General features: G+C 35.7%; 1 protein-coding gene across 1 annotated transcript; it reads right to left on the bottom strand.

The window, feature by feature from the left end:
- Positions 1-1,020: 1,020 nt before the first annotated feature.
- ARL5B (ADP ribosylation factor like GTPase 5B) lies at positions 1,021-25,809 on the bottom strand. Its single transcript, XM_061126167.1, has 6 exons — positions 25,449-25,809; positions 14,129-14,189; positions 12,089-12,236; positions 9,681-9,764; positions 8,162-8,313; positions 1,021-7,431 (listed from the first exon to the last, which is right to left on the bottom strand). Exons 1-6 carry the CDS (start codon positions 25,495-25,497, stop codon positions 7,383-7,385), a joined length of 543 nt encoding a protein of 180 aa, XP_060982150.1. The 5' UTR covers positions 25,498-25,809; the 3' UTR covers positions 1,021-7,382.
- Between the last annotated feature and the right edge of the window lie 840 nt (positions 25,810-26,649).

Below are 26,649 nucleotides of genomic sequence, written 5' to 3'. Positions count from 1 at the left end.
TACACAGCATCCTAAAAAGCAGAGATATCACTTTGCCAACAAAGGTCTGTCTAGTCAAAGCTATGGTTTTTCCAGCAGTTGTGTATGGATGTAAGAGCTGGACCATAAAGAAGGCTGAGCGCCAGAGAATTGTTTTCAAACTGTGGTACTGGAGAAGACCCTTGAGAGTCTCTTGGACAGCAAGGAGATCAAACCAGTCAATTTTAAAGGAAATCAACCCTGAATATTCATTGGAAGGACTGAAGCTGAACTGCAATACTTTGGCCACCTGATGCAAAGAGCTAACTCATTGGAAAAAGCCCTGATACTGGGAAAAACTGAGGGCAAGAGAAGGGGGTGACAGAGGATGAGATGGTTGGATGGCACTATCGACTCAATGGACATGAGTTTGGGCAAACTCTGGGATATAGTCAAGGACAGGGAAACCTAGTATACTGCAGTCCATAGAGTCACAAAGAGTTGGACATGACTTAGTAACTGAACAACAATGATAATCTGATGTCTCCGTTTCTTAAAGATAAAACTTTGGGAGCTATTATAAACTTGGACATTATATGGCTTGGGACTAGGAAACAGAAAAATCCAGTCTAGAAGTGGATTTGAGAAAGAAAAGTAAGAGAAAGGCAAGCTCTTGGTTTCTCCTCAGTGTTTCTCGGTCTCCAGTCCCAGGCTGTTCCAGAAGTCCAAGTGTATTGCTGACCTTGGGTTCCTTGAGAGCCTACCACCTCATTGTTTTTTTTTTTTTTTTTTTTTTCTTTTTTTGGTTATGCTGGGTCTTTGTTGCTGTATGCAGGCTTTCTCTAGTTGCAGCGCATGGGCTTCTCATTATGGTGGCTTCTCAGCTGTGGAGCATGAGCTCTAGGTGCTCGGGGTTCAGTAGCTGTGGCATGTGGGCTCAGCAGTTGCACCAGCACCTCATTTTGAATTATAAAAATTCCTCTACGTTTGCTTAGGTGAGTTTCTATCACCTGCAGCAAGACTGTTAAATTTTATCTTAAAAACAACAACAAAAACACTGGGTTCATGTCATATTGGAAAAGTAATTATTTATTATGACAAAAATAAAACTGTTGACTGAAAACAATGTTACACTGTATTGCACCATGATTGCAAATGAGCCAAAACCTGTCTAAAAGATGAACATTCCAGAGCAAACAGCATCCTTTCACTTGGATAAGTAGGCATGCAAGCAATGTATTACAGCATAATTGCAGAAATAAAGTCATGAGTACCAGTAACCTAACCTTAACATATAGAAGCATTTTATGACAGCAATAAAACTATTAAAAATTTAAAATGTCTTTAAAACCCCACCATTAAAAGAACATGTTCTGAACCACTTTCAAGAAGTGATGATGTGAGTGCATTAAATAATTTGTTTGCTCTTTTAATTTTATGAATGCTTATATACTGAACCAATAGCACACATCTCAGTTTTTTGGTTGGGATTAAGAAGCAAGTTTGTGGCATGAAAGACATTCTTTTCCTCTGTACAATACCAGTGGACCCCCAGAGAGATCCAAGTCATAATTTTGGCCTTATTAACACCATCTTCATTTTACCAAGCTGATTAGCTAAGATATTGTTACAATGTTTGCAGAAAGCCTGAAGCTTCATGGATAACAATTTGTATAAATCTTAAGAAATGAACATAAACATACAGACACTTTAATGTAGTTTTACATTCTGAGGCAAGAAGTATATTATATAGGGCCTGCTGTTTCCTCTTTCATGCTCTAAAGCACCAAATATGTTAAGATGGCAATGTGCAATTATAATCGTTATATTCTCATCAGAACTAACACAAAGCAAGGCTGAGTGATTATTAGCTTTATTTTTTTTTTAACCATCCTCTGTACAGTGATCAATAAGGTAAAATTTATAATAATTACATAATGGAAAAAAATCATAACCATCATTTTATTTCACACTTTTAATGAAATAGCAGCTCAACTTTTAAGAAAAATCAAAAGGAAAAGTTTTCCTAACTACACTGAATAGTTTACTCCAAGAGAACAAAATAGGGGCTGCAGAGTCCCTGAATTTCCTGAAGGAAAATGTAAGAAGATTAAAATGATTATAGTCTTTTATGAATATGGCCAAAAGATGAACCAATAAATGATATATAACCAACATCAACTGATAGTCATTTGATATCTTACCAATACTGATGCAAATATATTCACAGTATAATAAAAATCAATTAAATTTTAAGGTTTTTCCTTTCCCTTACTTGGTTTTAATTAAACTGATTAAATATTGACTAAGCACTTGGCCATGTGCTTTAATGAACAGTATGTGGATCTGCTCCACGTTAGTCTGCTGGTGGTAAACTAGACTAAAAGAAAACAGTCTTTGAGGAATGTTATCCCTTAGCTGTGAAATCTGCCTATTTCAATCCAGTCTGGGGGAGGGGGATTTAATGGGATGGTGCCACACCACACAAACTGGAGGACGACACCATATGGACTGAAAAATGAGGTAATTTTTAAATTAAAATTTTACAAGTTTGTGCAAGAGAACATTTTTATTCTTCTAGAATTTTGTTTTCTATTCCAGAAGACATGTACAGCACATTATTTCTCCATTTCTAAGGGGAAAAAAGGCAGATTACTGGTTTATAAAAATGCAAAAGGGGCTTTTTGTGACTATACTCTCAAATTCTAGAAACCCGATCAGTCTTCAATCCTTTGGTCACATTAACAGTAATACAGGCCATCCGGTTCTACAGTAAGACTGAATTTTCTAGTAGTTTTAAGTGCCTTGAATGGGGGCAGTTCACTGTTGCCATTCAAATTTTCTACTGAAGATTTTAACCTTACATTATATCAAGTTTTCTGACTTGTTTCTACGCATGCTTCTAAACCTCTAAATTAACATTTCTCAAATATCTCACAAGACTTTATATATTTAAAGCTGATTTTAGGTCTGTGAAACACAATATTTTTTCTACCTTGAATTTAAAACAAAGCAGCTAAAAAAAAATTTTTTTTAAATTGGCCTTCTTCTGTATAACTCTGGTTACCTGAAACTCTTAAAATACACTTTTTGGGGACCTGGCTTTTAGATGCCAGTCTTCACAGTAATGCTAAATGAATAAGGATGAGACATTACTGAAAAAACTGACTTTGAATATAAACTACTTACAGATTTATAGAGACATTTGTAAAATATTGACATCCTGGCTGCACTATCCTTTCAATACTGGAAAATCAACACAGAACTGGAGTTTGGGGTAATCCTCTAAAGCCAATAAGCTCTGAACAAACTAACCACTTCCATCCAATTAGTAAAAGCCAGGAAAATAAGCAAGATATTTTCCAGAAGAGAGCACTTCCCAGTATACACTGGTGTTTTGTAAATAGCTTAAATATCTTAGCAATATGTGGCTCATTTTCTGTTTTGCATTTTCATTAACTATTAGCTCAGTTTAAATGGAGTAGCAGTTACTAGTTAATTCTTTGCTTTCTTATTTGATTGTATCGATATACTAAATGAAATGATAATGATGTGGGAATCAAATAATAGATTAAAATAAATGCAATTTCATATTAAATGTCCTTCCTCTGTCTGGTTTGTTTCTTTTTTGTTGTTGTGTTTTGGGTGTTTTTTTCTTCCTTCAGTTTTTAATAGTAGTATATAAACTTTCAGAATTTTAAAACCAAAAGTTGCACTGCTGTTCTAGTTTTCTTCAGTATGGGAAAAATAGTAAGAAGGCCACAAACAATAGTAATTGTCCAAGGTCAAACAGGTCACGGCCAAATTGAGATTCAAATCTACTGCTTTAGATAGCCAGCCCTACATTCTACTGGCTACAAGCCATCATGCTGTATCATGAAGTGACTATACCCTGACAAGATAAAAAAGATCCTTTAGAACTGAACTAAGTATGAAATATGTTTTGGATCCAAAGCCAGTTAGGCTCAGAAAGTTGGTCTTCAAAGATAAATATCAAGGGAATTAATCTATTCTAGGTATAATACCAGTACATTTTTTCAACTGGTATTCTTTTACATAGTTAAGAATTCAATGAGCTCTAGGCAGAGACAAATCCATTTATAATTCATCCTAAGATACTACATCAAAAATACTTTTTTAAAAATAAAGCTTTTATTGTTTTAAAATTTTCTTTGCTTTGTGGCTCCCCATAACTCTTCAGAGAATAATGCTTACAGCACTGCCTATATCACTCACGGTTTCCATAGGAAAATAATTGTTTTCTCCTTAGGTTAAAGATAATGAAAGTTAATTTATGCTTAATCAAAATGACTATGGTTACAAGAGTAGCATCCATTTAAAAAATAATTTTTAACAATGAAATTTCAATTTATCATCATTCCTCTAGTGAAGCTAGAATAAAATTATACCTTTAAGCATACTAACAAAGAACCTAAAAGCAAAAATGTGTACTTAATCACGTTATTCAATAGATTATAGATATATTATTTCAAATTTTAAGGAATTAAATTACATTAACAAAATACGCAGCTATGTCCCCATATAAAAAGGCTTATTAATTCTAAAAGTTCTCAAATGGGATTTGATAAGAAAGATGGGTTTAAACAGGAAGAATGCAACATGTTCAATATTAAGAATAATGCCTTGAACTTACAAGGGTAACAGTTAACATTTTAGCTATAACCAAAGATTTGTTTAAATTTAGTTTCTTTATCTCAAATTAAAAACAATAGGTAGAATAATCTCCCAGAAGTAACATGGGTTACTTCTACCCCCTGCCTTCTACCACTTATTAGAAATTTTTCTAGGCAACTAAGGGATTGACAGGGAGGGTGAAACCTGAACTATTGTTAAATTAATGAGCTGCAAGTATGACTTCTAAAGAACAGGTATAATACAAAATTGAGAACTTATCTCAAAATACAGATAAAGGCACTAGTCACAATTTACATTTTTTCATCAGACAGTATCTTATAGTTGAATGATTTTCAATAAATGTCAGAATCAATGCTTCAATGTTAAATACGTGCTTGGGTCAAAACATTCTCTTGGAGTAAAGGATAATCAGTTTTCATATTACTACAAGAGGAACTATCTAATGTGAACCCACAAAAAAACTTTAAAAGTCTTACATGAATTTTCTAATTGAACTTTTCCCAATCATTGGCACAAAACTTAGCTGGACATCTATTTCATCTTCAACACACAGCTAACATAAATCATTTATAATCCAGAACCAACAAATATTTTTTAAAAAGCATTTAGAAAATAAAACAAATTGTATTTTAAAGATCAAATAGAAAACTTGAGTCTACACTAGTAGTCTGACAAAATACAATCGACTATTAACACTTTCAGTATAATGCTGATGTGGTAATATAAAAAAATAACCATATAATTTGATAGAAGAAAATGGAGCCAGCCAATCTTATTAGATACAAGAAGAAAGATATCACAATAAGAACAAATACAGGAGTATTAAATATGATTTTTCTCAGGAAAGAATTGAGAGAATTATCCCCAGTATTCATGGCTAAACTATACAACCCAAGATAGAAATTCTGGCAAAGTGTGCTTTAGGTAAATGGGATTTTCATAATTTCTCCTGCCCCTACTCTATCCCACATACACACCATGTTGATTCCTGTCTATTTTTCTCTCCTGTTCCTGATTACACATTATATTAAAACCAAAATTTACCCTCTACCTGGTACAATATCACTTAAGAAAAAGGTTGAAAACAAGTCCCAACTAGGTCCCAAAGCCCAGAGTTTTCTTCTGGTGATTTCCAGTTCCAGGGAGTACTACTACTAAATAGGAGTCAGAAAAATGTCACCACATTCAACTAAATTAATTAGACTATAACAAATCCAGTATACCTGAAAACAGCAAAATTTAAACAACCTACAGTAAAAATATTAAAATATCGCTTTTGAATAGGTATTGATATTTTTATGAACACTGAATCCTATTTTTGACCCAAATGAAAGAATACTGCAAAAATAAAGTATTATTCTCTATGTGTGTGTTTTATCCCTTTCATCATAGCAAAAGCACACATTTGAAATAAAGAGGATCAAAATTACAATACTTTTTCCCGCTCTCTTAAGGTATGCACTATGTAGATTACTGTTCATATTAGACCACTGCCTTAAAAATGTTTTAATGCTATCCAATAAAATAAACTTTTGCTAGATTATGAGTTTTTAACTAGCAAAAGAATCTTTTAAGTTGTTAGTGTATTAAACTTGAGTTTCATAGTAATATTCTAACAGCCATGATTAAGTTCAGCAGTTTCCTATAATCCAGTAAAAGATTTTAGAACACAAGGCATAATTACACAAATGGCAATTGTTTCAAGCCTATTACACTACAACAGATTTAAGGAAAGTCATATGGATTTTTTAAGTAATATACTGCTGGTGGTAGAGACCCTATCATACAATTTCAAATTCTAAGAAATACAATGAACTGTTTATTCTTCTGCTTTTTAACTATTGCCCAAAGCAGATGTGGTACCCTTGCAAATGAAACAGTTGAACTTTCTGCTGATAATAAAGTTGTTTGTAACAAATAGTAAAAATATATTTCAAGTGCCTTGTTATATTTTCAGTGCTGGTATACTTTAGTAATTTCTGATAGTTATACATGCATTGAATAATGTGACATTCTTAAAAATATCATATTTAATCAAGGTATTTACTATTGAAGTTGGGCTTTGAAATAAATATTTTACTATTATTAATTTTTAACCAAAACCAATCCCGTGTTGTAGGCTGAAAACTGAAGTTAATTCTTCTAAGATAAACAGCCTTCTTAATTGAGATGCTAATAGAAACTTAAAATTATTCCATGACTTGCAATAATGTGGGGTAAAGCAACTCATTTAAAAGGCAGGTCTCATGATGTTTCATCCACTCCTTAAATATATTTCTTTTAGGTATATTTCTTTCTCTATAATAAAGTTCTGTCCAAAAGTAAGTGGTTTACAGAGGGAGCAAATATTTAGTGCTGGGTAAGTTTGCAAATAGTACCTGACAATTTCCACAACTGGTAATTATCTGATGGGGGAGGGAGCAGTCAAGAAATGAAAAGAAAACTGGTCATTAAAGTTATTACAATACTTCAGAAAAATTAAACATATGACAAATATTTCTTAAAAGGCAGTCGTTGAATAATTAGAATAAGCAGTCTGAAGAATTCTGTTGCTGAAAACAGTTATACATTATGTTTATCCAACTGAAGATTAGTGCATTAAAAAAAAGTTAAAAAATCTTTTATGTTCCAGTTCAGCTGCACTTGATTCAAGTGTTGCTCACAGAGGTTTGTGTTGTTATAAATTAATTAAACATGCTGCTGCTTTAGCAGCCAAATGTACTAGGTTCATGTCACAGAATAAATAGAGTCTCTTTCGAGCAAAAAAGTTATCTCACACCAATCCGGGAGGTCATCCACTCTAGACCTTGGCATAACCTGAAACAGAAAGCAAAAGTCATTTCAAAATAAAGAAACTATGTATTAAAAACTGAAAGCATCCTTTAAGTCTACTCTAAGTATACTTTTACAAGTATAGGTCCAAACATCAACATATAGCTACTATATTACAAGTTATTTCTAGTATGAGAAATAATGAGAAGGTCAGTTTGATTTGAGGATAAATAAGTTCCTAGAAATAAACCGGGCAGTCCATATGTAATACAGTGGGTTCTCCTCAGCCTACTATGTCCAAATGTAAGTTCTTTGAAAAGGAGGAATACATTAGAATGGCATTTTTCTTAATTGTTCATTGTTTAGAAGTGTGCCTCCCAAAATGACTCCTGATAAGAAAGAGACGCACTCTTGTGGAAAGCTGGGAGTTTAGACTTAATTTCTTTGACATCTCCTCTTTTATTCAGGTTACATTAGTTTTCTCCCAGTTAATGAGTGACACAAGCAAGAAATGAACAACAACTGAAAATCTAGATTGTAAAAACTTTCTTCAAAAGTTTGTTCTTACCCTTTTTTGGTGAAACATTCCATTTATACTAAGAGTTACAAAAAAAAACTTGTTGGTAACTTAGTTAAACTGTAATTTAACAGTAGCATTTGAGTAAAATTATTTCAACCTGAGACACCATAAGAACAAAAATGGAACAGGATTCAAAGAAGAAAGCAAGCTGGTGGAACATACTTGGGAGAAATGTGAAGGAAGCCACACACTCACCCTTCCCCTGTTAAAGCGCAGCAGGACTGGATGTGCCACGGATGGTCCTTAATTGAGCTGAGGGTGAGGTATTTGGAGATTTCAGCTGCGGTCATACACCCTTTCATATCCTGTTTGTTGGCAAAGATAAGGACTGCGGCCTTCCGTAAATCCTGCAATCAACATGAAATCTTCTATTAACTTTTAAATTTTATATTGGCGTATAGGCAATTAATAATGCTGTGAGTTTCAGGTGGACAGCAAAGGGACTAAGCCATATATATACATGTATCTATTTTCCCCCAATTAAATATTTATAATATGTCAAATATCACAATTCAAAATAAAACTACTGAAGCAGGAGGGTAGAATAGGCCCTATGGAACAATTATAATGAAATCTCTGTACTTTAAAATAATCAGGCACTAATAATTTAAAATTTCTGTTGAAATAAAAAATGACTTCAAAGAACCATGATTTAATGATTCACTCTAACAAAGACATTAAACTAATATAAGCTAGATATTAAGTTATTTTTCTGTTGTTGGGCCACATGGGTCAAGCTAAAAGTAAAATAAACCTGAGTCTGAAATAATGACTTAAATTATCTGATCAATATTGTAACAGGTCAATATAGTATACTATAGAATCTCTCCAGAATTTAAAGGAGAGTACTGAAGGTGAGGGTTGGACAATAATACTAATTAGTCTGTTCAACTGAAGCTCATTGATTAACATTCACTGCAGAACTGGAAACACTGGAAGTAACTTTAATGTTCATTAACAGAAGAACAGATCAACTGTGGTATATATACTAAGAGTAAAATACTATATAGTTGTTGATGGGTACATAAAATTGTAGTAATAATGTGCACAGTGATAATATGCATAATATTCATTACTTTTAGGATGGTGTAATCTTTCAGGGTCCTCTCAGAGAGAAGGGAAGAAAATCAGATTGGCGAGATCTCACAAGGTATTTAACATCTTATATTGAGTGGCAGTGACGTAAATGTTTTACTTTCTAAGTCTTTTGTATATATGAACTATTTAGAATTAAGCAACCCCATGGATTGTAGCCTTCCAGGTTCCTTTGTCCATGGGATTTTCCAGGCAAGAATACTGGATTGGGCTGCCATTTCCTCTGCCAGGGGATCTTCCTGACCCAGAGATTAACCTTCACCTCCTGCATTGGCAGGAGGGTTCTTTACCACTGAGCCACCAGGGTAGCCCATTATAAACTGTAGGGATGAAAAGATCTTAAATTTTCCATTCTCTTGCCACAATTTATCAGACTTACAAGTAGTTTTAACTGTGAAAACTATTTTCAATTAACAGCATCAGTCTCCAGATTAATGTGTTGGGTTTTCTTAAGTTTGATAAAGTATTACAATTTTCTGACTTCATGACTTTCATCAGTTTGATATATAAAACTTTGTTAATGAAGAAATAACCAACAGCAGAGCACATTAATCTTTGTGAAAACACAAAACCAGTAAAGAGATACCTTACTCCATTTATGTTTGTTTTCAAAATTTACCTCGTGAGCCAACATTCTGTATAATTCTTCTTTCGTAATAGCTAGTCGTTCCCTGTCAATGCTATCAACCACAAGAATGATGAACTAGAAGACAAGTAAAAAGAAAGAAAATTGAATGGGATGTTCATGTTTTCTGCAAAACTACTCTATTGCTAGAAGTACTTTCTACTATGAACATCATCACTATAAAACTGGTCTTTTTCATCATAAAGAATTTGTATTATACTGAATTACATCAAGCAGTAAAATCCAAATGTTAATGAGAAACATAACACAACTTCAACAAATAAAAACCATGCTGGAGTTTATTTTTTTAAAGTGATATTTGAATATATAATATGCCCTTAATATATATACTAAGATTTATTTTAAAATGCAGGTAGTAAAAGGTATTTTTAAAAAAGAAAGCCACAGTCTTAAAAAAAGTCACAGTAATTTAAATAACTCACTAAAACTTTAAAAAAAAATTTTTACATAAAGTATCAACAATAGAAGGGCAAGAAAAATGTGTTAAATGGAAATATATATACACACTTGGATGTTACTAATAGTCTAAGAGAACAGGAAAAAGCTATTGATAACAGTGTAAATAAAGAAAGGTGTGTTACATATTCAAAATAAAGCATCTTTGATAAGAAAAATAAGATACAATGAGAAATCATTCCTAACCTGAACATCTTATACAGAAGAAAAAGAAATGAGACTAAACACTTTGAGGGTTATAGAAGAGGAGTCAAATACACAGGGAGGGTAGAGTCATATTGTCCAAATGACTTTACAACTAGGGAAAAGAAACACCTAGAGCAACCCGAGCACAAACTAACAAGAGCTTATAAAGAGATAAAAGGAATCTAAGAACAGGGGACAAATGTAAGAAACACAATCAGAATAGACAGAATATGGGAAGTAACTCTGTGAAGTTAAAGAAGGAAGGTGTCAGAAATTAGTCAATGACTGTGTAACTTGCTGTACTGAAATGGAGACATTTCAGCTTTTAAATGATGTAAAGAATTTAAGCAGCAAGATAAGAAGGGTGAACAAAGTGAACAAAAATCACTATGCAGATAAAATCTCTACCTAAGAACCTAAAACTGCAAATGCTATGTGCTATGCTACTGTGTGGAAGGTCAAAAAAGTTCTCTGTGGTAATTTTGATATTCTTGTAGAAATAGTTTCTAAGGACAATTCATGTAAGTGGAGTCACTAATAATGTATGTCTTTCTGGACCAATGTGAAGTCTTTTTGTGTCAACAAATTGAAAAACTACCATTTAGGAATGTTATCAATACATATGAATCAGCTGGAACCAACTCTGATCTATTCACCAAAGGTAACTGCTCCTTTCAGACTTGGGGTTAACTGTGACCTATGTTAAAATGTTGTTCTTCCCTTATTCTAACACATTTTATTTTCAGAATGCTATTTTACTATGTTATATAGAAATATATACTAATCTAACCTATAACCGTAAATATTAGCCTATCAACCTATCCTCCCATTGCAAATAAAAATAATTAAGCACTACAACTGCTAAATATCTATGATATGCCATCATGGTTTGACCAGTCACACACTGCACTAGAATATATACACACATATACATAGGCTATTATATTATAAATCTAGAGGATTATGTTTTTTTTTAATTTTAAAAGACAAGTTATTCACCAAAAATTCCTTGCATCAATACTCCCACCTCCTCTGCAACTCCTTCTCAAAAAAAAAAACTCAATTTTTAAGAGGTTTCATTACAGAAAGAGTAACTGGTTTGGTGTACCTCTTTGTAAATAAAAACTACAGATGCAATTGTGCATTAGTATTCCTGAAGATAAACCTCTCTCAATAGCACTGCACTTTTTTTAAAAAAAAATTTGCCTCTAAAAAGATTAAATAAACACAAATATAAAAGATACTCCAGATTTGCTTCCTGGGTTGACTCAAATAATGAAATAAGTGAAAGCAAATGCTGGGAGGATGGCTTGCAAATCATTTGCTTTTTATTGAAAATATAATCTCATCAAAAATGTGAATGTTCAATTTATGTGATTTAAAAATCCTGTATTAAATTATGCTTAAAATACTGTATTTCCCCCTAACCACAGCCTCTTGTAAGGTTGGGAAAGGTAATATAGCTCATCCTAGTGTCCACTTTCTCCAGCAATGGAGATATTACAGTATTAGCCTAAGGATGAATTGAGAGAGCCGGACAACAGTAAGCACTCCACTAGTAATAGCTCCCATTATTCTTCCGACTTGCCTTTCCTCTTTAATTTGAAAACCTCAAATTCCTTACAGAGAAAGAATCTTCTTAAAAGGGAACTGTCACTATGCCTTCTGTACAGCCTATCTGTTTTCTGGGTTTACTCTTTGGTTCTTCTCATTCAAATTCAGAAGTAACCTCAGTATACCTCTGTATTTGAGTAATACGTATTCCAGGATGATCGAAGTGACTCTTGACCACCAATATCCCACATAAGAAAATGAGTGTTCTTCACAACTATTTCTTCAACATTGCTTCCTATGGTTGGAGATGTATGAACCACTTCATTCATTAAGCTGTTAAAAGACAGATACCATAAAAACTCTTGTAAATCTTGAGAACCCAAACCAACTGTTATTTCTGTATTTTCATATAAATCAACCTTTTTTACTTGCACTAATGACGGTAATCACTAGCAACAAAAATAGAACCTTGCAGAACATTTGTAAAAACAAATACCTAGACAAACAACAACTGAAGGAATGCTCTTTGGTTCTTTTAATAGAATAAACTACAGGCTTGATCTGGACAGAACTGTGTGGTGTGAGAGTGCATTTTTGTGGCCAGAATTCCAATAGTTCCATGTCTTCTTATCAGTTAGAGGAGAACCAATCCCCTATGCTGAAAGAGCAAATTTCTAGGTGACTGTGTCATCTATACTTGTAAAGTAGTAACCAATGAATAGTAAGTAGGCTATCATTTTTTAAAGACTGTCTACATGAGAAAACTGACACTTGGTTCAGCCATAAGATTACTGGATGTCTATTAACTAAAACTACAGTCGATGTGCCATCCTGTTCTGGGCTTGAGTATGGTGGTTGTTTAGTCACTAAGCATGTCCAACTCTTGCAACCCCACAGACTGTAGTCTGCCAGGCTCCTCTGTCCATGGGATTCTCTAGGCAAGAATACTGGAGTGGGTTGCCATTTCCTTCTCCAGGGGCTCTTTCCCACCCAGGGATCGAACCCGGGTCTCCTGCATTGTGGACAGATTCTGTACCAACTGAGCTACAAGGGCTTGAGATCATTTTAAAGACTGTCTGTGCCAAGAAAGCTAAAACTTGGCTCAGCCATAAAGATTACTAGATGTCTATTAACCAAAACTATAGTCGATGGGCAAATGAAAATACACTGATGCTCATATCACATGTATTATCATAATCATCAGTTAAGCTAAATTAATCAATTAATTCAACAAAATTTATCTGCCTATGTCAGTACTGTGTTGGAAGAAGCTTGTAATTCTCCCCTTGGGTTTAATGTACGTATTTTTGAAGCTATATGCAAAATTACTTCAACAATGACGACAGGTTTCTGAAATGTTTATTTCTAGTGGCCAAAGGCTAAGGCATACTAAATTACATAACGACCAATGGATGAATGTTTCAAAGAAAAACAAGTAGTTATTCAACTCTGAAACAACAAGCCGGAAGTTGGTAGCTTTTCAGCAAAGCGGCCGAAAAAAAAAACACATTAAGCATTGCTTAAGTGAAGTATTTCTGGAGAGCTGTCAGCTGATGTACTTAAGATGAGGTGGGAAGAGACAAGAAGCACACAATGGAGCACTGTATTTTATAATTATGTGTTAAAATGCCTGGGACACAGATCCATTTCCACTGTTTAACCAGGATCACTGCATCGGCACTGAGAGGATAATGGGAGGCAGTCTGACAAGTGGATTGATGGGCTGTTAAAATATCCTGAAAGTAGTAATGTATCTCTCTGGAAGTCTCACGCCTCTTGTTGCAAGCTGCTAAAGCAGTATTTTCAGGTGCGATCTTCATTTCTTTTGATTTGACAAGTCTGGGTATGTTAAACAATTCCTGAGCTATTAGTCAGGAGAGCAGTAATAGCTTCAAGATATCACTGTATTCACACGGACTCAGAGGAATGAGCTCAGCAAAATGCACTTTAACCCATCCTTCCCTCACAGGAATGTGTGCTTACATTATTTTGAGTTTAATATTAATTCTTTCTTTCAAGGCTGAAAAAAAAATGAGTGTTTTTGAGGTTGTAGCAAACATACAGCAAATTTACCTTAAAAACTGCTTAATAAATTTTGTGTTTGGCTAAATACAAAACCGTATGTTTAAGTTTTCCCCTTATAATGGCATCTCATTCTTATTAATTATACAAAATTAGCTCCAATATTGAAAATAAAAACTGCTTAATCAAACACCCATACTTACAATTGATAAAGAATGGTGGTTTTCCCTGCGTTATCCAGTCCCACTATAATTACTTTGTGTTCTACAAAAAAGAAAGCAAACCAGAAACATTTAACACTGCTGCACACTTCAATTACATGCTTTCAACAATGATTATTACTTAGCTCTAATGAGAATCATTCACTGGATATTTATTCCTGGATTAAGAAACAGACAGAAAGAAAGCTTTACAATATCAAGGCTACTTGCATTAAGTGAGGCAATCTGTTATGCCGTTCTCTCTCTCTCATAAAACAATCTGGGCGATGGGTAAGATGCAGGCACAAGAGAACTTTGTCACTTATACTGAGTTTGGGGAAAAAACCCAAATAGTAATCTTGACGAGACACTATGACTTAGAATGTAAGTTTAAAAAAAAGCGTTGTACACACCTGCTTGCCCTCTCTACCAATCAAATTAGTTTTTTATCAAGTTGTTTTTACAGTCGGATGTTTTCCCATCTACACATACCGAGATTTTTTTTCCTTTCCACTTAAAAAATCAAAAAAACTTAAAAGTATTCCCTGTCAATAATAAGACGTACAGTTTCTTTAAGACACATAATTTCAACCAGACTTTTTTCCTCACAGTAATTTACAGACAAATAAGCAATTACTGAGTTTTTCATGCTTTTTCAACTGTTTCCACTCTTCATACAAGAACTCTTCAGTTCCCCCCTTCTGGTGCCATGCGTTAGAAGTGTCATTTCTTTCATAACACATTTTTAAGGCCCAGCTAATTATTCTGTTAAGTAGTAGATATTTGGGAACTGCCTTAGAATTCAGAAAATACTTTACATGTCCTCTTTGCTAGACTTTTAACCTATACAGAATGTATGATTCCTCTTTCCCAGGGTAGAACGTTTAAAAAGTTACCAGCGAACTCAACAGGGTATGTAAGGAACTTACTCTAAGAACAGCCACATAATCAACTGATTTGTAGTAAATCTGCTACATTTCATATCAGATCCCTGATGCTCTTGGTAACCTCTGATGAATGTCAAAATTCTGATTATACATCTAATCAAACAGTATCAATACTGCACCCATCAAAAAGAGGAGCCATAATTTACATACGAGTTCTCATGTGACAAAACATGTCTATCTTCTCATGACCCGCACGCTACACAGGCACTGTCTATGGTACTGCAAGACAAACGACATGGTCCTCTGGAAAGGCTATTTTCTCTATGGCAGGAGTTACTTTTTAAAAAAAAAATACAACTTGTTTGCTTATCTTAACTCACTATCATTCTTTTTCTTTTTTTGACTTTTGATTTGTGTCCCGTAATTTCTGATGGACTCAATCTTCAAGTGTTGCCCTGCTTCTGTCCCTGAGAACAGTACAAGAATGACAGCACTCTTTTTAGTGAAGGAACAGAGATCCTAGATTTTGGCGACAGCTGCAAACTCCACCTGCCCAGGATCTGGAGACCACGTGGCCCTAGCGGACATGAGAAGAAGCCTCTAATATAAAGGTGCACTCAACCTGAGTACTCCTGCCCGGAGAAGGGTATGCAAAGATAACAGCATCATTACTGAGCAATTCAAGTGAACACACAGGGCCATTTACAAACAGGCCTGCTCTCGGCTTTACAGTTGTATTATAATCACTGTTATGGTACTGAAGACTTGTAATGGTAAACTCATAAATAACCCATCATTTTGAAAAGACTGGCCCCGAGTTTAAACTGTTAGGAAAGAAAACACTGAAGGTAGATGGAGTATGAACTTCATTAAAGTTTCAAATACTTAATTAACTTAAGGTTAATCAAGATTAACCTTTTCAGACTTTCTCCGTCAATGATATGGAATTCTAGCAATTAAGACAAAACATAAAATTTCAACTCTGTCTTATGATGAAGGGATGTGTATCTATCCTTCAGGTAAACTGAGACCTATCTTCTGAGGTTAAAATTGAGCCTATATAATAAAGCACCGTTAGGAAAAGAACAGCTAGGTGCTCTTTAAAAGCATGAAATAATCAAAAGTTTATCTGAAATCTTTTCTGTGAAAAATCTCTATAGCATTATCTATAAAATAAGAATAAAATCAAGTTCCAAGAGCATTTAGTAAAAAGTCAAGTATAAAATAAAAGCTGTTTGTATTCTATGCACACCAGTAATTCTTCCTCCTTCTTTCAAATGCCTCTGCTGTGTTTAGCTGCTACTTGAGTATGTCAATGACCAAAGATTTAATTCAGTTTTCAAAGGAATACTGAGAAAAATATGGAAAGTGACACATATTCTCCTTATCATAGCAGAAAAATTTAACACACTGCTTTAAATGTCCAGCAGTGGGTGTCTAGATTAATCAAGTATAAAGTTTCTTGAAACTACTTGAATCACAGTGCTCTATCAAATTTTCAAATCAATACATATCAAAAGCCTAACTACCATCATAACTACCATAGTGTATGGTATGACCTGATGTTAAAAGGGGGCCATCACACTTGCAAAATATGACACAGGGAGTTTGTTCTGTACTGCTGTCTTTTTGGTTAGGCATAATCAACAAGCCATACACAGTTCTTATTTTATGTGCTGAAACCCAAAAGATCAGCTAAGAGACTAAGCTATGTAACTGTCAGTGATTTCCTGTAGAGTAGCTTCGATTAAAAACAATTTCCTTTGCCTTTCATTTGATGTGCTTTTATTATTTATTTACCTAGTAGGCTGAAAAAATAAATTTCAAAATATATCAGTTATGGTTCCAGTGAGTCTCAACTTAAAGGTGAGAAAGGATTTATGCCAAAGGTCGAACTGCGAACTGCTGCCTCTGAGATGAACTTGAAATATTTTAATGTCATTTTTATCTACAGAGCAGGGAGTAGAGATTTCCATTTCACTAAAATTGCTATTTCTAAAGTTATGAGGAGAAAATTATACAATTGTATATTTTTATAACTGCAACTTCTCCTCAACATGTATATGTAAGCCATATATTCTTATCTTCCAGCTCTTCAAACTACTCTCCATGAATACAAAAGTTAATTTTCAGTTAAGCTTAAAGAGGACAAACCGTAAGATGTATGACACTAAATTCTTTATTTCAAATGGACTTTACAAATGTAATTAAATTAAGATTTACTTTCTTTTCCCCAATGTTTCCGGATAGCATTATTTATTTAAAAAAACATGTTGTCATAGAGTAATAGGCTGCCCGTGCTTAGGGAAAGGAATGTGTGTTTTGAGCATGGTTATGTGTGGAAAACCAAGTAATTCTGGGGTTAAGCCATAACAATCAGAATGATAAGGAATCCAAATGTTTTAGAACTGTGTCACACCCCATGAGATGGTCTCTGTGGGCATCTTACTTCACTAGAAATCTCTTCCAGGAGACCAAGCTGCACCTCTACCCTCAACAAAGGTCTGAGAATAATTGTTTCCAATGCTACTAGCTGATGAATCTCCAGAGCCCAGCACAAAGCAGGTTTATCTATATTAAATGAAGGAAAATGCTCAATCATAGAACTTTTGTTTAATTTTGACCAAGTGTTTGCACAGAAGTTTTTCGACAGGCTTGGCTTTGGTGTTTATTCTCTTGGATTTCCTTAAAAGCTGGCTCCCCCCAAACCCCCCACTCCCCAGTAAGGAAGACAAAAAGACTATACAGGATGAGGCTTCAAAGAAAATTAGTACGCACACTGGCTTGTAGACAAATACAGGTAAAATGGCTAACAGGAAAAATATGATGAAAAAGGAACTTCAAAAAAATAAGTAGGAAAAATAAAACAAAAAAGTTTCTTCCAACTAAAAAAATTTTTATATACTCAATTTGTAGTTTTAGTAAGGATAACAAATAGAATTTGTAGTTTTAGCATAGACTATTAAACAATGAAAATGGACTAACACAACAAAAAGTACTGGAGAGGCAGTAAATATTGACAGTTAATAAACAGTGAAATAATGTTAATATTTTATCATGCTAAAATTTGATATTATTAAAATATAACTGATAAAATGACCAACTTTTAATCTTAAGACAAAAGATAGCCACCTAAATATCATGAAATAGGGATTGCTATCTTCTAGATACATAATATCTGCGCTAAAATTGTCATATAACCAGAACAAGCTCTCTAGGAACACAGAGAATGTGAACAACTATGCAACTAAACAAAGATGCACTATGCCAAAATTCAGTGACTTGGACATTTAAAATACTGCATGTATAGAAAATAAGTTTCCATTATTGAAATAGGTAGGGAGTAAAATGTCAGAGGACACGATGTCACAACCTGAGACCTGAAGGCCTGGACAGCAATGAGGCACAGTCTGCCTCTTGGAGAGGGCAAAAGAGAGAGCCTAAAAAACCCTCTCCTATATTATATTATTATAGAATCATAAAATATCATAGCTTTATCCACTCCTTCTCTCCCACCTCTTCATTAATGAATGTGTTACCTCTACGGCAAATCTGAGGAACCCAGGTCTCCAAAAATGCACAAAAATACTGACCTGGGCCACCTTGCATACTTTATAGATTAAGAAATTACAGGTCTATGAAATTAAAAAAAACTCAAGATTCTATTTTCTGCAAAAATACACTTTAGGAATGAAGGCAAAACAGACATCTTCAGATGAAAGAAAACTAAGAGAACTGATTTACCAGCAAAACCACACTACAAAAATGGTAGTGTAGTTCCTTTAGCCTGAAAGGAAATTATACAAGATGGAAATTCAAAACATGAAAAACAGGAATGTGGGTAAATATAAGAGAACATTTTACCCTCTCTTAAAACTGAATGCAATACAATATATTAAAATCTGTGAAATAAAGCCAAGGCAGTACATAAGAGGAACATTTACAGCTTTAAGATGTTTATATATGAAAGGAAAAAGATAAAAACAATGACACCCTGCTGCTGCTGCTAACTCACTTCAGTCGTGTCCGACTCTGTGCGACCCCATAGACGGCAGCCCACCAGGCTCCTCCGTCCCTGGGATTCTCCAGGCAAGAATACTGGAGTGAGTTGCCATTTCCTTCTCCAATGCATGCATGCATGCTAAGCAGCTTCAGAATACTGGAGTGGCACCCAACCAACCCTTAAGAAGGTGGGGGTAGGGGAGGAAAGGAAACTCAAAGTAGATAGGAGGACATGAAAAACAAGAATTAGTGAAAACAGAAACAAAGAAACAAAAGAGAAAATTTAAACCTTTTCTTTGAAAAGGCCTAACAAACCAAAGGGACTAATACCAGCTTTAAAATTTTTCATGAAGTCACTGCAAGAGAAGAAAAGAAAGTCTAGAGGTAAGAGATGGCTCAGAGGGTAAAGAATCTGCCCGCAATGCAGGATTCCTGGGTCACGAAGAGTCAGGACACTGAGTGACTAACAAATGAGAAACATTTGTGTTTCAATAAAGACTCCAGAGTAATCAACTGGGGGAAAAAAGTCTTCAGTAAATTCTACTGGGGCGAATATCCACATTAATAAAATAATAATAATGAATCCCAACCCCTACTCACATCATAACCCCAAAACAATCTGAGATGGCTCACAGACCAAAGCATCAAATCTAAAGCTTCTAGATGAAAGGAGCAGGATACAGAAAGTAACAATCACTTAAATAATAATATATAGAGAAACGAGACTTCACCAAAACCAAAACTTCCACTCAGAAAAATCTCCATTAAAAAATGAATAGAGAAGTCATAGGCTGGGGGGTTAGGGTGGGGGGGTGGATATATTCACAAAACACAGCTGACAGAAGACTTAATTCCAGGATTCATGCTAAGTTGCTTCTGTTGTGTCCACCTGTAGCCCACCAGGCTCTGTCCATGAGATTCTCCAGGTAAGAATACTAGAGTGGGTCACCATGCCCTCCTCCAGGGAATCTTCCCGACCCAGGGATAGAACCCATGTTTCTTACCTCTCCTGCACTGGCAGGAGGGTTCTTTATCACAACGCCACCTGGGAAGTACAATTCCAGGATAAATAAAAAGTTTTTTGACCCTCAAAAAAGGGGCGGGGCAAAGGATTTAAACATTTTGCAAAGAAAGATACACAAACGGCCAGTTAGCACATGAACAAGTGTTAATACCCAAAGTCATCAGAGAAATGCAAATTAAAACTAAAATGAGACACCATTACACACCCAACAAAATAGCTAAAATTAAAATACTGGCAACACCAAACGTTGGTAAAGATATGGAACAAGTAGAAGCCTCAAATGTTGCTGGTAAAAGTAAAGAAAAAAAGTAAAACCACTTTAGAACAATCTAACAACCCATGATGATACAAATGAATAAACAGACTGTGGTATATTCATGCAATTGAATTAGTTATAACAGATCTATAGGGAAAGCTTCCACACAGAAACAGAAAATAAATAGAAACAGAAACAAACCTAAGACACTTAGAAGACATAGCATTGTGAAGCAATGACATAAGAACAACAACAAAATAACATTTAGCAAATAGTAAGTTTTTATAAATTAGAAATATAACAGCTAAAAATAGTCAATAGGATTAGAAGACAAAGAAACACCCCAGAACTCTCTCTCTCTCTCTCTCACACACACACACACACACACTCTCAAAAGAAAGAAAAATAGAACATTTAGTACCATATGACCAATAAGATTTACAGATTAGTAGAGGAAGAAATCCTACATTTAAGAAGAAAGAAAACAGATTTCCTAGAATGAAAAATACTGGGAGCTGGAAGACAGTAATACCTTCAAAATTCTGAAAGAAATGCTTTCCAACTTGGAATTCTATATCCAGCCCAAGTATAAATCAAAAATGAGGACAGGCCAAGGTGTTTTCAGGTATCTGGAATCACACACACAAAATTATCACTTTGGACACCTTTGCAGGAAATTTCTGAAGGATGTACTTCATCAAGGAGTACGGCCAGGAAGTAAGAAAAAAAAGAAATTTCTAATAAAATGGAAAAGCAAAGGAAATTCCTAGAATGGTAGCAAAGACAAGTCCAGAATAGCAGGATAGCAGTCAAAGATGAGAAACAGGTCCAACTAAGAGCAGGATGGAATACTGAGGGGGCAAGTAGGAAGGTTAGATCATGACAGGTGTGATGTAGAAACTCTACTGTTCTTGCCTGGAAAATTTCATGGACCAAGGAGCCTGGGGGGCTACAGTGCATGGGGTCACAAAGAGTTAGACACTACTGAAGCGACTCAGCACATAGCATGCACAAAGAAAACTAAGGCAATGGATGTGATTATTCAAGGGGGGAGAAAGCTGCAGAAAAAAGGGAAACATAACTATAGCATATTGCAGCTCAGCAGTAACAAACCTTTACAGTCACAAAAATGAAAAGACAGGGTGTGGATTAACCCAAAATACTATCCTGGGATAATGAGGGAAAAGGGTATAAAAATACTAATTTCTCTTCTACCACAATAAGACAAATAATTAGAATAGCTGTAACAAATATAACATTATGTGTTGATTATACCTCAATTCTTTAAAAAACCCCAATTATGATTAAAATTTCCATATTATCCAGAATATGCATATTATCCAGAAATGTGTGATTTGACTAATACATATCATTTACAAACTTTAGAACTATATAACTTTTTAAAAAGTGTGTTACTTTGATATAAAATTTTTGTTTGGAAAACAAAACAAAAAAAATTGAACAAAGTTTTTTTTATATTGGGGATACAATAACAAATTAGACAAAGTTTATGCCTTGAGGAATTCATTTCTACTGAAACAAACAGACAAGTACTGTAAACAACTAAACTTATATTATTACAAGGAGTGATAAGCGTTACTCAGAAAAACAAGGCGGGTAAAGACTGAATGTTGGGGTAGAAGTGGTCAGGGAAGGGAAGGGCTCTCTGAGGAAGGACATTTGATCAGAAATCTGAACCATTTGAAGGTATGGATAAAGCAGGTTTTAGAAAACGGGGCAGACAGTGATAAATTTAAGTCTGGTGTGTTTGAAACTAGCAAAAAATCCAGAATTAAAAGAGCAAAATACTAACAGGAGACATCAGATGTAAGCCATCAGAAGTGAAGAACAGTAACAATGCCATACAAATTGGCTATCATTGCTCAATATGATAGCATGAAATTAACCAATGAGAAGGAAATGATGAGTTAATGAAATTAAAATGTCATTGTTCTTTGATTCTGAAAATGAATTACAATTAAAATCATATTCCACTCATTCCTAAGAGAGTTGGAAAGTTTTAAAAAAAGAAGAGTGCTCAATTTCTGAGGTGACTCTAAAGACAGATATCTACATATGCATTTTACACAGGCATAACCTCATTTTATTGCACTTCACAGATATTTCATTTTTAACAAATTGAAGGTTTGTGGCAATCCTGCATTATCAGATGATGGCTAACAATTTTCAGCAATAATTAAATTAGGATATGTACATTGTTTTTTAGACATAATGCTATTGCACATTTAAGAGACTACAGTATGGCCTAAACATAACTTTTATGTGCATTGGTAAAGCAAAAAAAAAACTGTGTAACTGGCTTTTTTCGCAATATTCGCCTTATTCTGGTAGTCTGGAACCGAACTCAGACTACCTCTGACATATGCTTGTACAAAACACATAAACAACCACAAAGATATACACAATAGTTTGCAAAGATAATCAGATTTAAAATTACTTCCTTCGTTGATAAGTGCATTGAAGTAATAAGTCTCCTCGCTTAAAATAAGGGAACACAAAAATCACAGAGATTAAGCATGCACTTTGTCATAGCTTTATTTAGCCAACACATGCTGTTATTTTACTTATTCCCAGAAAGATATCACATTTATGAGAAGATGCTTGGAAACAAACGTTAGAAGAAAGATAAGGGAAAGAACTATTAAAGGCAAGATAAACAGTCAAGTCCATCTTTATATTCCAGTCATCTTGGCACTGACGCCCAGGGCCACTCCTTCCCCTTCTGATTCAACTGGTCTGAGGTGGGGCCTTGGGCATATCATTCTAATATGCAACCAAGACTGAGTGATTTGAGTATCACTGGATGTGTCATAGCGGTGAAAATGGAAAATGCTGAGATTGTCAGATGATACAAATAGAAAGCAAAAATACATAACTAAAGTATCAATCTGATCATATTATTCCCCTGCTCTAAAAATAACATACAAGGAACAAACTGTTGAAGGGCTCTATGGCTAGCTGGTCTACACACAAGGCCTTCTGTGATCTGCTTCTCCCCATTACCTCTCCAACTTCATCCAGGCACACTAGGATACAGCCAAACAAAATTATGTACCCAACTATTTCATTCCTCTCCTATTTGCATATCAGTACTTCTACTCAGACTGCTTAGCATGCCTGGTAAACACCTATTTATCACTAAAGTCCAAGTATATCTTTTCCTGTAATGTCTTCTAGGAACGACCCGAGAAAAAATTTATTGCCTCCTTCTCGGTGACCATCACCACACTTTTATTACATTATCTGTGAAATAATTTACCATGCTGCATCTTTTTTGGGTACTTTGAGAGCAAGTAACTACGTTAACTTCAACTTTTCTGTTTATTTTTAACCTTTGTCTCTCCTATGCCTAAATCTCATGTCTGGCTTTATGGCCTATGACTAAATGTTAGTTGTATGAATGAATACAATGACAGAATAACCATTACGTAGTTCTAAATTTTCTAAACAAGGAAGTTAAAGGAAAAGAAAAATTCCTAAATAGTAATGGGAATTTAAAAGGACGAAACAAGTATATGACTTATAGAAGTAGCCCATTGAATGTCTTTCATCATCTGAATTTTCCCTCTTCATCCATCATTCCCTTCTAGTCTGATTAAGAAGCCTCAAAAAAAATGATAAATAGGGTCTTCCCTGGCGGTTCAGTAGTTAAGACTTCACCTTCCAATGCAGAGGCTGTGGATTTAAGCCCTGGCAGGGAGCGAAGGTCCCACATGCCCCAGGACCAAACATAAAATGGAAGCAATACTGTAAAAACTTCCATCAAGACTTTAAAAATAGTCTACATCCAAAAAAAAAACTGTAAAAAATGATAAACACAGTAATAAAACAGAAAGGAGAGAAAAGGGGATGGGACAAATTACAGAGAACTCAAACTATGAGAAAAGATAAGCAGGTAATTATTAATCTCTATACTTTGAAACATGTCTTAAAATGTTGCCTTACATGGTAAATTCATGTAATGAGGATTAGAAAACATACACTGCTGAAAAAATACTGTATTAAAGTTATGGATAATATCCATATGGAATTAAAACTCTGGCCACTTTGAAACCTGCAGTAATTTCGTTTATACACATACGCATATGTGTATGGATATATCCATCTTTATTAACTTGTAACCTTGAAAAAGACTATTTTAGTTTTCTTATCGATCTACAGAACAAGTGACTAAAGTCATTTCATTCTTCTAACTTCTTAAATCCAGAAAAAATAAATCACATTAGCAATAACTGATTGCTACTATCATAAAACACTGGCTTTTATTATGCCCGGATGGTAAATGCAAAATAAAACTATTTGTTTTAGAACTGGTTTTAATTACTGAGATAACAGTTAAAAGAATGCCTAAAACTTTACCTATAGCCGGCCCTTTTGTCTGGGTATATTCTCTTCAGAAGCCATCACGTCTTATTTACTCTGACTGAGAACAGGTTTTACAACTTCTTGGCCGTTTGGACTTGCAACTTTTAGACATCTCAGAACCAGTTTCTAAACGAATCACCGACACGCAATATCCTCCACAGAACCAAAAGCATTGAGCCTTTCAATATCGAAGAAAGGAATAAAGGGTTTAGGACGAAGATTTCCAGAAACCCGTGTGTCTCAATTCATTCCCAAGTCCGGGAAAGCAGGCGAAATCAGAACGTGACGGCGAAATGGATAAAACAGCAGGGCGGAAAACAAAGCAGCACTAGTAACGTTGTTTTGTTTTTTTTTTAAGTTGATAGGTTTCTGGGCGAACACATCCTGGGGAAAAACTTAGGATACTTAATTAGAAAAGGAAAAGGCCCTCCAAATGCCTCCGGTATCATTAGGTTGCTTTCCGCTTTCCTTTGGCAAAATTTCCAAATTCTTGGTTTGGATTCCAGGACACCAAATGCCCCCTCTTCTGACTTTCCATTTCTCGCAACTATCATTCCGTTTCTCGCAACCATCACTTGCACCTTCTTCCAACCTAAAACAGTGAGTTTCTACCCACCCCCTTGACTAAGTCACTTCTCTGCGTCTCAGAACGTTTGTGTCCACCGAGGGCCCTGCCTTACCTTCCCCTAACCCCCACACAGCTGTCCCCTCCAGCGGTTAGACCCTCTGTCTCGGATTCGAGCCGTTGCGCAGCTCCATCCTTCTCACCTTGGTTACAGAAGAGGCTCCACAGTTTCGCGAAGATCAGCCCCATCATGAGCACCTGGGCGGGCCGCGGGGTCCCTCAGCAGCAGGTGCCGCTGCGCCGGGTCCCCCACCGCGGGACTGGCCGTGGGGCACCGAGGTAAAGCCGACTGGGACCGCGCGGCGAGGGCACTGGTTGGCGGAGAAGCCGCGATCTGCCGCTCAACTACCGTCAGAAGGCACTGCGCCGAGTCCCTGGCCGAGAGTCCTTTGTTCGAGCCCACTGAGCCCAACGCCGACCCGTAGTCCCCTCAGTCGGAACCCACCTACCCACCAGAGCTTCAACCAGCCCCAAGCCCCGCCTCCGCTCCGCCTCCCTTCCCGATCCATGGACCACCCATCGCGGGAAGAACGGCGCCGGACGTCGGCGCGCTTACGTCAGCCCACGCCTTCGATGTGGCGTTTCCTCAGTTTCACTTCCGGTGGGCGGGCTCGGAGCTACCGGAGGGGTGGAAAGCGGGGGTGTGCGTGGAAGTCGCGGAAATTTCCCGGGAAGAACGCTTCTTCCGGCGTCTTCCTGTTTAGAAGCTGTTGCTGAGTTACGTTTCTTGAGTTTCTGTTGACTAGTAGGAGCCTTCCTGGTCCTTAAACCTGGGTACAGACTACAGTTACTCTGAGCAGCTGCCGTTTGCTGCACAAAAGGGAGGAATGTTTCAACTGTCAAGTTCAGGCTGGCGGGCAAGCTTCGATTCTGCAGTGATTCTTAATTCTGAATAGAATTGATTACGAGAAGATATATGGAATGCCTGTGGCCGCAGAGTTCGACTGTGTGATTAATTTGTGCTCTGTGTGGTCTCAGTCCTATCCGAGTCTTTGCTACCGCACAGAACCCCGCCAGACTCCTCTGTCCACGGGATTTTCCCTTCCCGGCAAGAATACTGCAGTGGATTGCCAATTCCTTCTCCAGGGGATCTTCCCGACCTAGGGATCCCCCTCCTCTCCTGCGTCTCCTGCTTTGGCAGACCGATTCTTTACCACTGGCATGCTTTACCTGGGAATCCCATGCGATTAGTTTAAGGTTCCCCTATTTTCCAAAGTATTCGGTGTTTTCGAGAATCTCCAGCCCACAAAAATAAAAAAGCGTTTTTTATGAAGTGTTGATTGGAAATGAGTTCCTTTAGTTAAAATGAATTCTAGGAATCGATCTTTCCAGTTTAACAAAACA

Source organism: Dama dama, chromosome 23 (genome assembly GCF_033118175.1).
Source record: "Dama dama isolate Ldn47 chromosome 23, ASM3311817v1, whole genome shotgun sequence".
NCBI lineage: Eukaryota > Metazoa > Chordata > Mammalia > Artiodactyla > Cervidae > Dama > Dama dama.
Note: the sequence above shows the minus strand (reverse complement) of the source record. Positions and strands in the feature narration are given on the sequence as shown.